Source organism: Anomaloglossus baeobatrachus, chromosome 2 (assembly GCF_048569485.1).
Source record: "Anomaloglossus baeobatrachus isolate aAnoBae1 chromosome 2, aAnoBae1.hap1, whole genome shotgun sequence".
In the NCBI taxonomy this organism is placed as follows: domain Eukaryota; kingdom Metazoa; phylum Chordata; class Amphibia; order Anura; family Aromobatidae; genus Anomaloglossus; species Anomaloglossus baeobatrachus.
In genome coordinates, this window is record NC_134354.1 from 454,944,719 (window position 1) to 454,957,138 (window position 12,420).

The 12,420-nt window shown below is 48.6% G+C and overlaps 2 protein-coding genes across 3 annotated transcripts in view; one reads left to right on the forward strand and one right to left on the reverse strand.

Moving 5' to 3' along the window:
* The window catches only part of ASL (argininosuccinate lyase), an 82,220-nt gene extending 79,620 nt beyond the window's left edge, over positions 1-2,600 (reverse strand). The window contains exon 1 of the mRNA XM_075336314.1: positions 2,516-2,600. The gene's annotated coding sequence lies outside the window, so the exon portion shown is untranslated. The remainder of the gene's footprint in view (positions 1-2,515) is intronic.
* An 11-nt stretch (positions 2,601-2,611) lies between these two features.
* Positions 2,612-12,420, forward strand: part of CRCP (CGRP receptor component) — a 57,515-nt gene continuing 47,706 nt past the window's right edge. Inside the window, exons 1-2 of one of the 2 annotated variants that reach the window (XM_075336315.1) lie at positions 2,612-2,871; positions 7,647-7,683. In XM_075336315.1, coding sequence (XP_075192430.1) covers positions 2,864-2,871; positions 7,647-7,683 — 45 coding nt within the window. In that variant the 5' untranslated portion in view covers positions 2,612-2,863. The remainder of the gene's footprint in view (positions 2,872-7,646; positions 7,684-12,420) is intronic. The other variant, XM_075336316.1, reaches the window with a different exon arrangement.

The window sequence follows — 12,420 nt, forward strand, 5'->3', positions numbered from 1 at the left end:
CATAGGAAGATTGGAAAAAAGTGTTATGGACAGACAAATCGAAGTTTGTGGTGTTTGGATCACACAGAAGAACATTTGTGAGATGCAGAACAACTGAAAAGATGCTGGAAGTGTGCCTGACGCCATCTGTCATGCATGGTGGAGGTAATGTGATGGTCTGGGGTTGCTTTGGTGCTGGTAAAGTGGGAGATTTGTACAAGGTAAAAGGGATTTTGAATAAGGAAGGCTATTACTCCATTTTGCAACGTCATGCAATACCCTGTGGACAGCACTTGATTAGAGCCAATTTCATCCGACAACAGGACAATGACCCAAAGCACACCTCCAAATTATGCATGAACTATTTAGGGAAGAAGCAGGCAGCTGGTATTCTATGTGTAATGGAGAGGCCAGACCAGTCACCAGATCTCAACCCTATTGAGCTGTTCTGGGAGCAGCTTGACCGTATGGTACGCAAAAAGTGTCCATCAAGCCAATCCAACGTGTGGGAGGGGTTTCTGGAGGCATGGGGTGAAATATCTCCAGATTACCGCAGAAACAGCTAGAATGCCAAAGGTCTGCAAAGCTGGAATTGCTGCAAAGGAGCATTCTGTGACGAAAGCAAAGTGTGAAGGAGAAAATTATTATTTCAAGTAAAAATCATTATTTCTAACCTCGTCAATGTCTGGACTATATTTTCTATTCATTATGCAACTCATTTGATAAATAAAAGTATGATTTCTCATGGAAAAGGCAAAATTGTCTGGGTGATCCCAAACTTTTGAACTGTAGTGTAAGTGTCTGAGGACTGGGGTCAATGTATGAGCACATGCACTCTATGGATGGCGCCATCTTAAAGTGACAGTCACACTTCCTGCAGCAAATTGTTGGATTGTCAAGTTGATTAAAGTCTACATCCCCTGCCTTTGTCTTGTCGAGTTTATTATTATTATTTCATACGGAGTGCTGTGTATGACTTTCCAACGATATATACGGTAGTTAATAGTTCCATAGGGGCTGGATATAAAAAGGCAATAGTTCCATAGGGTGTATAATTGTAAAGTAGCTCATATTTTTTGAGTTCTGTCACCACAAACATTGACAATAGTGTGAGTAGTCTACCCCATACATATCAGCGCATGTTCAAGTGCTGTACTATGTGCTTCAGCCAGGGATTCTTCAGGGGAGGACAAGTGACACAGGTCCAAGAGTCTATGGAAATTAAAAGCACGGGTGACACTACTGTCAGGGGCCATAGAAATTAGGAGCACAGGTGGCACTGCTGTCAGGGGCCATAGAAATTAGGAGCACAGGTGGCACTGCTGTCAGGGGCCATAGAAATTAGGAGCACAGGTGGCACTGCTGTCAGGGACCATAGAAATTAGGAGCACAGGTGGCACTGCTGTCAGGGGCCATAGAAATTAGGAGCACAGGTGGCACTGCTGTCAGGGGCCATAGAAATTAGGAGCACAGGTGGCACTGTTGTCAGGGGCCATAGAAATTAGGAGCACAGGTGGCACTGCTGTCAAGGGGCATAGAAATTAGGAGCACGGGTGGCACTGGTGTCAGGGGCCATAGAAATTAGGAGCACAGGTGGCACTGCTGTCAGGGGGCATAGAAATTAGGAGCACAGGTGGCACTGGTGTCAGGGGGCATAGAAATTAGGAGCACAGGTGGCACTGCTGTCAGGGGCCATAGAAATTAGGAGCACAGGTGGCACTGGTGTCAGGGGCCATAGAAATTAGGAGCACAGGTGGCACTGGTGTCAGGGGCCATAGAAATTAGGAGCACAGGTGGCACTGCTGTCAGGGGCCATAGAAATTAGGAGCACAGGTGGCACTGGTGTCAGGGGCCATAGAAATTAGGAGCACAGGTGCTCAAACTCATTTGTGAAATGCCAAACACTCAAATCCTATGAGTTTCTTATGAAAATTATTAAAGCGTCCCATTTCATAGGTGATAATAGGCCGTTTTGGTTTCCAACATACAGCCATTAGGAATTATTAATCTGATTCCTCCACATGAACTCACTAAAAATGGATGGGCTTGAAAAGCTGCAAAAAGAGCACATTATTTCCTTTCATTACACAGTCAGTGGGAAAAGTGAGAATAACAGCCTTCACCAAAAGTGCAAGTTGGGGGGACTGAGGGGCATCACAATTTGGCTTTTGCGGCCCCTAATATCTGTGATGGGGACCCTGGCGTCTTTCCTGCTGGGTGACTGTACTGTGGTGGGACCCCAATATATTACTGTATACACAGCACTTGTGTCCACTCATCTGAGCACTATATGATCAGTGGGCTCATCTCGCAATGGGCATAGAAAGCCAGCACCCGCTGACCCTATACATGGCATCCACGGTCCCTGTGACTTTCATTTTTGGAACATAAATTGCAAGTGTTACGTCCTAAGAAAAATGGAGAGAAGTCCAAAGCTTGTATTTCTGTCAGCTCCCTCCACAGTGACGTGGGCATATAGTGGGCAGCACTGAGTGGGCACTGCAGCACAGGTGGGAGATGGACAAGTGGCACTCACCTGGCAGGAGGTCTTCACCAACTGATCTGCTCCTACATCATGGCCCCAGCCACCCTGACTGTGCCGTGACGTCACGTGTGCCCGCCCCCTACAGCCCCAACCAATCACAGGCGGGGCTGCCCTCAGTGCTTTCTCGTCGTCCTCCTTGTGATTGTCCCGACAGTCATATCACGATCTGGCGATTCCTGACAGATTCTGTGGCATATTGAGGTCAACAATGGCGGCTACACAAATAGGCTGTTGATATTCGTCATCTGAATACTACGAGTTCGGGGCCAATCGGAACGTTGTCACAGAGTCTGGTTTCCGGGGGGTGGATATGATGTAACACCGCGGAGACTCGGCAGCATGGAAGTGTAAGGTGTACCTGTGTGTTCTGCAGCCTGGGCCGGGGCTGCACGTGGCGAATGCATTATTGTCGGACCCGGTGACCACATGCAGACACCGCCCTGCTGCTTACCAGACCCTGGCCATCCGTCCGCGCTGTGACCCGGGGGCGTCAGTCAGTCTGTCCACGCTCTGACCCGGGGGTGTCAGTCAGTCCGTCCACGCTCTGACCCGGGGGTGTCAGTCAGTCCGTCCACGCTCTGACCCGGGGGCGTCAGTCAGTCCGTCCACGCTGTGACCCGGGGGCGTCAGTCAGTCCGTCCACGCTGTGACCCGGGGGCGTCAGTCAGTCCGTCCACGCTGTGACCCGGGGGCGTCAGTCAGTCCGTCCGCGCTGTGACCCGGGGGCGTCAGTCAGTCCGTCCACGCTCTGACCCGGGGGTGTCAGTCAGTCCGTCCACGCTCTGACCCGGGGGCGTCAGTCAGTCCGTCCACGCTGTGACCCGGGGGCGTCAGTCAGTCCGTCCACGCTGTGACCCGGGGGCGTCAGTCAGTCCGTCCACGCTGTGACCCGGGGGCGTCAGTCAGTCCGTCCACGCTGTGACCCGGGGGCGTCAGTCAGTCCGTCCACGCTGTGACCCGGGGGCGTCAGTCAGTCCGTCCACGCTGTGACCCGGGGGCGTCAGTCAGTCCGTCCACGCTGTGACCCGGGGGCGTCAGTCAGTCCGTCCACGCTGTGACCCGGGGGCGTCAGTCAGTCCGTCCACGCTGTGACCCGGGGGCGTCAGTCAGTCCGTCCACGCTGTGACCCGGAGGCGTCAGTCAGTCCGTCCACGCTGTGACCCGGGGGCATCAGTCAGTCAGTCCGTCCACGCCGTGACCCGGGAGCGTCAGTCAGTCCGTCCGCGCCGTGACCCGGGGGCGTCAGTCAGTCCGTCCGCGCCGTGACCCGGGGGTGTCAGTCAGTCCGTCTGTCCTCGCTGTGACCCGGGGGCGTCAGTCAGTCAGTCAGTCCGTCCGCGCCGTGACCCGGGGGCGTCAGTCAGTCCATCTGTCCACGCTGTGACCCGGGGGCGTCAGTCAGTCCATCTGTCCACGCTGTGACCCGGGGGCGTCAGTCAGTCCATCTGTCCACGCTGTGACCCGGGGGCGTCAGTCAGTCCATCTGTCCACGCTGTGACCCGGGGGCGTCAGTCAGTCCATCTGTCCACGCTGTGACCCGGGGGCGTCAGTCAGTCCATCTGTCCACGCTGTGACCCGGGGGCGTCAGTCAGTCCATCTGTCCACGCTGTGACCCGGGGGCGTCAGTCAGTCCATCTGTCCACGCTGTGACCCGGGGGCGTCAGTCAGTCCATCTGTCCACGCTGTGACCCGGGGGCGTCAGTCAGTCCATCTGTCCACGCTGTGACCCGGGGGCGTCAGTCAGTCCATCTGTCCACGCTGTGACCCGGGGGCGTCAGTCAGTCCATCTGTCCACGCTGTGACCCGGGGGCGTCAGTCAGTCAGCCCGTCTGCGCTGTGATTCAATACAGTTTTTTTTTTCCTTTAAGTATTTAAGGGGAACCTGTCAGCAGATTTGGGCTCTTATATACAGTACTAGAAGGTGGCCCGATTCTACGCATCGGGTATTCTAGAATTTACGTATTGTGTAGTTCATGTATGATTTTTCTTTTATTTATATATATATATATATATATATATATATATATATATATATATATATATATATATATATATATATATATATATATATATATATATATATATATATATATATATATATATATATATATATATATATATTTGTTGTGTGTAGTTACCAAGTGTTTGTGTAGGGCGCTGTACATGTTCTGGGTGTTGTCTGGGTGTGGCGGGGGGTGAGAGGGGTGTTGTTTGTGTGTTGCGTTGTTTGTGGAGCGCTGTGTGTCTGTAGCGTTGTGTGTGTGTTGCGCGGTTTGTGTGTGTGTGGTGTGTTTTGGGGGGAGGTATGTTTTGTGCAATGTGTGTGTTGTGCGGTATGTGCGTATATTTGTGTGTGCAGCGTTGTCTGTGGGTGTCTGTGTAGGGCAGTTGTTTGTGGTTCCGAGTGTGTGGTGTGTTTTGTGCAGTGCGCGAGCGCGTGTGTGTGTGTGTTGGGGAGAGGTGTGCACTTCCCATCGTGCTCCATCCCCCATGCAGCGCACTCCCCATCGTGCTCCATCTCCCATCCTGCGCACTCCCAAACGTGCTCCATCCGCCATGCTGCGCACTCCCAAACGTGCTCCATCCGCCATGCTGCGCACTCCCAAACGTGCTCCATCCGCCATGCTGCGCCAGCATCAGCCTCTCTGTCCCCAGCATCAGCCTCTCTGTCCCCAGCATCAGCCTCTCTGTCCCCAGCATCAGCCTCTCTGTCCCCAGCATCAGCCTCTCTGTCCCCAGCATCAGCCTCCCCATCCCAGCCTTCCCCAGGATCAGCCTCTCTCCTCCCAGCCTCCTCCAGCACGCCGTGCTCCTCTGCCGACACTCACAGATCCGATCGCATACACTCACACCCACCCACACACACACACACACACCCGATCGCATACACTCACGCACACACACACCAACGATATTGCACATACGCGCTCATACTCACAATATCCGGAGATACCACATGCTTCTGGCCATGTGATCCTCCGGCAGGTCCTGGAAGCTCACAGCACAGTATCGAGGCCAAGAAGCAAGCGATATCGCCGGATGCTGTGAGTTTGTGGATGCGATGTGATGTATGTGTGAGGTGTGTGTGAGAGTGAGTGTGAGCCGGTGTACACTGGTAACTATAATACACATCGGGTAACCAAGGGACCTTAGTTACCCGATGTGTATAATGGTTACCAGCGTTCACGGGCTCCGTCAAGATCCCAGCATCGCAAGGTTATGTCTGGCGCTGCTGGGATCCTGACGGAGCCGGTGTAGAAGCAAGCGATATCCCAGCATGTTGTGAGTGTGTGGATGTGATGTGTGAGGTGTGTGTGAGAGTGAGTGTGATGTGTGTGTGTGTGTACTCACCTTGGAGTCGGAGCTACGTGTCAGTTGGGCCAGAGCAAGCGTGCATTGCGTGAGGGGGGTGGGGCCTGCAGAGAGCCGGGGCGAGAGGCCAATCCGTGTGGGGGGGCGGGGCCATGGCGAGCCCAGCGGCCAATCAGCTTTGTGTCACCGTAAGGACACAATGTCACCGGAAGGACACAATTTTGAAGCATGACAGACAGACAGACAGAATAAGGCAATTATATATATAGATTGTAACATGCTGTATATAAGGGCCCAGGCCGCTGTGTAGAATGTAAAAATCACTTTATAATACCTAAAGGGCAGTGCAGACTGGCGATATGGGCGTCTCCGTTGTCCGGTGCTGGCGCCTCCTTTTTCGGCCATCTTCGTCCGCTTTCTGAACCCTGGGTGCATGACGCGGTTACGTCATACACACTCGTCTGTCTCGCGCAGGCGCACTACAATATGTTCATCTGCCCTGTTTAGGGCAGTTCAAAGTGCGCCTGTGCAGGACCTGAATGCAGGAGAGTGTGGATGACGTAGGACGTGTCATGCACCCAGGCTTCAGAAGGAGGAGGACAAGATGGCCAAAAGAGGCGGCGCCAGCACCAGGGAATGGAAACGCCCATATGGCCAGTCTGCACCGCCCTTTAGGGGAGTATTATAAAGTGTTTTCATGTGCTACACTGCGGCCTGGTCTCCTTATATACAGCATGTTAGAATGCTGTATATAAGAGCCTGGTGGTGGTGGCCGCAGCTTATGGGGCCCAAAACTGGTGACAGGTTCCCTTTGACTGTAAGGTTCCATAATGGGGACTGTTACAGATATTTTGAATTTTTTTTAGAATTAGGAAAAGGAAGATAATAGACGGTTTAGGAGAATTGATCCTACTGACAGATTCCCTTTAATGCTGCTAATTAAAGGCAATCTGTCAAAAGGTTTTTGCCTTAAAATCTAACAGCATAATGTAGGGGCAGAGATCCTGATTCCAGTGATGTCACTTACTGAGCTGTTTATTATCGTTTTGATAATCTACTGCTGATTAATCAGTGATTTTATCATTAGAGGACTACTTGATGTTTTGCCAGATAGTCCAGCCTATTCATGAGCTCTGTATAACTGCTAGATCTGCAGCAGAAAAAAATCATTTTATCAAAATGACAGCAAGTGGCTCCGTACATAACACATTGCTGGAATCAGGGTCTCTGTCTATACATTATGCTGCTCTCAGATGGGGGAGCAAGAACCTGGTGACCTATTCCCTTTAAACAGCAGTGCTCAGAGGTAGCTCTTGTTGCTGTGGTTAGAGGCAATTACCGGCTGTATAATACAGCCATCGCTTGGCATGTATGGAGTGAGCGAAGCTACTAAGCCCAGTCTATACATGGTGGTGATCCTGGTGTGATTGTACAGTTACATCAAAGGGTTAAATGACTCCAATAGAAATGTTTTCTGTGCTCAGACAGAGAGATATAACACTTTATTATTATTATGGCATACCGACATATATGCCCTGACCTGTTTATTGGGGAGCCCACCGCATCCATACAGACACTGAATAGAAAGCAATCACTGATACATCGTTCTCCCAGCGGGTGCCATGATCTCATGATCCATAAAACCCACAACATGTGCAAATTCCTCAGTCAAAAATATATACCGTGTATATATATATATATATATATATATATATATATATATTTTTTGCTGGGAAAAAAGTTACCTTTTAGTTTTCTTCTGTTTGATGATTTCTTAATTATTGTAATAATTGTTTTTCTGTATTTGTAGGAAAGATGCCAATGCCGCTCTGCTAAGCAATTTTGAGGTACGTGCATACTGTATAATCTTTCTTTGTGATGGACTGTGTGTCGGATGATTGCCTTATGCGCTGCTCCACAATACCCTTGCCGTTACTAACTCGCAGGAGTATCTGGGGTGAGGGCGGACCTGCTGTGTGCACTTGTGTTCTGATGACAGAACTGCACAAAGCAGCGATTTGCCCGGTGACCTCTCTGTTACTGCTGTATATGGCTTACTCTTGCTCGCTGAGATTTAGACGCTTTCTAATTTTTTATTTTTTTTATTATAGGGTTCTGTCCCAAGTTATATGCTGTGTATCACCAGCAGAAATTTACTGGCCAGTTTACACAATTTTGTTAATTTGTATGAACTGGCAGCATGAATGCTCAACCCCTGCTCCATAGCAAATGCAGCTCAGGACTGTGATACCAATATTTGGTGATGGTCCCTTCAGTCAGGGTTTTTAGACATCTCACATTTATTGTGATAAGGGTTTTGTTATGTAACCTCCATGAGGTAGGGGCTGAGACACTGATTAGGGATGTATCACTTATAAAGCTGTGTGCTGTTGTTTCCTTACAATGAGTGTTTTATCAGGCGGAGATTGACACTGCCGGACTAGGTGTCATGTGCCTCCTGGTCCAACTATGGCTTCAGCATTGTTAGACTACAATGCTGTGGATAGAAAGGTGAAATAGGGTCTTATATGATTAGCAGGGTATAGTAAACTGGATAAACTCACCTGTGAGAGTTGTGTATGACACAATAACATGAGCGCACATGATGTAGGGCTGCTGCAGATACACCATGTACACAGAAGTTGATGGGAAACATGCTCACTCTGCGCTGCCTTAAGAGACCTCTACAGGAAGGATCCAGGACACATCAGAAGGTGGAAGCAGTTTATTTCTATGCATTGCAATGCCTTTGGCTTTCACCTACTGATGTGTCCTGGATCCTTCCTATAGAGGTCTCGTAAGGCAGCGCAGAGTGAGCATGTTTTCCTTCAACTGCCCAGCACTGATTAGCAGCTTACTGTCACTATACAATTAACACAGAAAGCTGTGGTGTGGGCAAGGTTTGCTTTTCTGAGTCGGCCCTTTAGCATATTAGTACACCCCTGTGGGCGTGCTAACATGCTAATGAATGCACAGCAACAGAGGTTGGTAGTGCTCACCTCTCAGCTGCCATCGCGTCCAAGTCCTGGATTTCGGCTGAGTGCGCACGATCCCAGACTTTCGGTGTGAAGCCAGCACTCCTACACCTGGCTTCATAGTGTGCATGACCACCGGGTGTATGAGTCCTGGCTTCAAACCCATTTAGTGCGCGTGACCGAATGTCCGGGATCATTCACACTGAGCCGAAATCCAGGACTCGGAATTGAGCACTACCATCCTCTGAAGCTGCGCATTCATTAGCATGGTAGCACTCCCACAGGGGTGTACTAACATGTTAAGGGGCTGACTAGCCAGGGAAAATCACGCCCTTGTGACTAGTTGCTGGCCTCATTAGCAGACCATAAAAGATCTTTAGAAATACTCTTTCTAAAGATCTCTTTATCTGTGCTACTAGATGCAGGCATTAGCAATGTGCTCGTGGTTCTGGGTGCATATTGCACCCGACAGGTTCCCTTTCAATAATGTTACTTTACTGGAACATGGTTACAAGGAGAAAATTAAGTTTTATTCTCACTGCAGCAGCTCGCTTCCAGTTATTGGGGGGATGCAGGGGCTTTTACAGATACCACCCACTATAATTACTCCCCCTGCACTTTGAGTGACAGCCTGCTCTGCACGATGGCCACAACATGCATGCTGCAGAGCAGGCTCTCAATCATGTGTAGTGAACATTTACTGTAACAGCTCCATGAACCACCCCGATAACTGAAAGCGCGTGGCTGCAGGGAGAATATAACTTCATTTTCTCTGTGTAGTACTCCTCTAGTATGCCAGTAAAGCAGAACGATTTACCTCCAGGTTACCTTTTACAGCTGTAGGTAAATAGCATTTTTGAGGTGACGGACTCCCTCTTTAAGAGGGTACATTTACCCATCATTATAACCATCCAGCAGTGTTCTGATGGAAATGATATTCCAAGGAGAATACCACTAAAGGTACCGTCACACTAAGCAACGCTCCAGCGATCCCACCAGCGACCTGACCTGGCAGAGATCGCTGGAGCGTCGCTACATGGTCGCTGGTGAGCTGTCACACAGGCAAATCTCACCAGTGACCAGCCCCCAGCCAGCAGCAACGCATGGAAGCGATGCTGCGCTTGGTAATTAAGGTAAATATCAGGTAACCAAGGAAAGCCTTCGCTGGTTACCCGATATTTACCCTGGTTACCAGCGCTCACCACTTAGCGCTGGCTCCCTGCACTCCTAGCCAGAGTACACATCGGGTTAATAAGCAAACCACTGTGCTTATTTACCCAATGTGTAGTCTGGCTGTGTGTGCAGGGAGCAGGGAGCCGGCACTGGCAGCGTGAGAGCGGTGGACGCTAGTAACTAAGGTAAATATCGGGTAACTAGCGAAGCACTTCTTGGTTACCTGATGTTTACATTGGTTACCAGTGTCCACAGAAGCCGGCTCCTGCTCACTGCACATTCAGTTGTTGCTCTGTCGCTGTCACACACAGCGATCTGTGCTTCACAGCGGGAGAGCAACAACTAAAAAATGGTCCAGGACATTCAGCAACAACCAGCGACCTCACAGCAGGGGCCAGGTTGTTGCTGGATGTCACACACAGCAACATCGCTAGCAACATCGCTGTTACGTCACAAAAGTCGTGCCTCAGCAGCAATGTTGCTTAGTGAGATGTGGCCTTAAGACTGTTTGGTGGCCCATGCCAAAGATGGTTAGGGCTGTTCAATGGGGTTGTTTTTTACTCATAGAGCATTGTTTGGGGGAAACAGCACTGCAGCTTTGTATGCACAAGTGGATTCAGCAGGAAAAAAGTAATTTCTCTTCTATATTTCCCATTCCTTTTGAATCCACTTTTGACTTTGACTCTATGAACTACAAAACTACCATAAAAAGCAGTGGCTTTATTTCTAAAAAAAAAATGCTGTTTGTTAAACTAACCCTTCACATGCCGCCGTCAATCAGGAATTTGACAGCTTCAAATTAAGTTTAAAGTGATCAAAAAGTTATCTGTGCCCAAATATGATAGAAATAACTACGGTACTTGTGCCACAAAAAGTAAAAGAAACCAGCAAGGCAGAATCCAGTGGAAATAGTAAGGTGTCTGATGCTCAAAATTAGTTAAAAAATAGCTTTATTAATCCACTTTAACCCTTTCAGCCCCTGGGCATTTTGAGTTTTTCCGTTTTGGTTTTTTCCTCTCTTTTTTTTCCCGAGAGCTGTAACTTTTTTATTTTTCTGTCAATCTTGCCATATGAGGGCTTGTTTTTTGCGGGACGAGTTGTACTTTTAAATGAAACCATAAGTTTTACCATATAGTGTACTGGAAAACGGCACAAAAATTCCAAGTGCGGAAAAATTGCAAAAAAGTGTGATCGTACAATAGTTTTTGGGATATTTTATTCACCGTGTTCACTATATGGTAAAACTGATGTATCTATGTGATGCCTGACGTCGGTGCGAGTTTGTAGAGACCAAACATGAATAGGTTTACTTGTATTTAAGGGGTCAAAAAAATTTACAAGTTTGTCCAAAAAAAGGGGCGCACGTTTTGCGCCATTTTCCAAAACCCATAGCGTTCTCATTTTTCGGGATCTATGCCTCAGTGACAGCTTATTTTTTGCGTCTCGAGCTGACGTTTTTAACAGTACCATTTGTGCGCAGATGCTACGTTTTGATCGCCTGTTATTGCATTTTGCGCAAAATTTGCGGCGACCAAAAAACGTAATTTTGGCGTTTGGAATTTTTTTGCCGCTACGCCGTTTACTGATCAGATTAATTGATTTTATATTTTGATAGATCAGGCATTTCTGAACGCGGCGATACTAAATATGTGTGTATATTTTATTTTTTTAACCCTTTAATTTTCAATGGGGTGAAAGGGGGGTAATTTGAACTTTTAGGGTTTTTTTATTTTTTTTTTTAAAACATTTTTTTTAACTTTTTTTTTTATTTTACTAGTCCCTCTAGGGGGCTATAGGGCAGAGCGATCGGATTGCTGATCGCTATCTGCTGATCACAGCTACAGAGCTGAGAACTGCAGATTTGGTGCTTTTTACTTTCCATGCCTGCTGTATTCCGGCATTGAGAGGAAGTGACTCATGTTAGCTACAGGCGTCATCACATGACCCTGTGCTACCATGGCAACCACCGAAAGTCACGTAACCATGTCACGTGACTTCCGATGGGGGCGGGGTAAGTCACTGTCAGGGCGGCGTGCATATACATTTCGCTGCCAGATTTTGGCAGTGAGATGTAAGGGGTTAATGGTCGCGGGTGGAAGTGATTCCACCCGCGACTAACAGGCACACATGTCAGCTGTTGAAAACAGCTGATACGTGCGCGGATAGCCGCCACCTGCCCACGGCAGGGGCCGGGGATTAACTGCACACGACCCATGACATATCCAGTACGTCATGGGTCATTAAGGGGTTAAAAATCCATTCCAGTTTTCTAGCCAGAGCAATTAGGAAGATCTGTGCAATCTAGTTTGTCGCTGCTAGATTGCACAGAACAAAGAGAACATGGTATTCATACATTGAACAGTGTTTAAATAAAATCTAGAATTGCTGTTTTTGGGGGGGGGGGGTTGGGGGTTCAGTTTGCCTCTGAGTGTAATA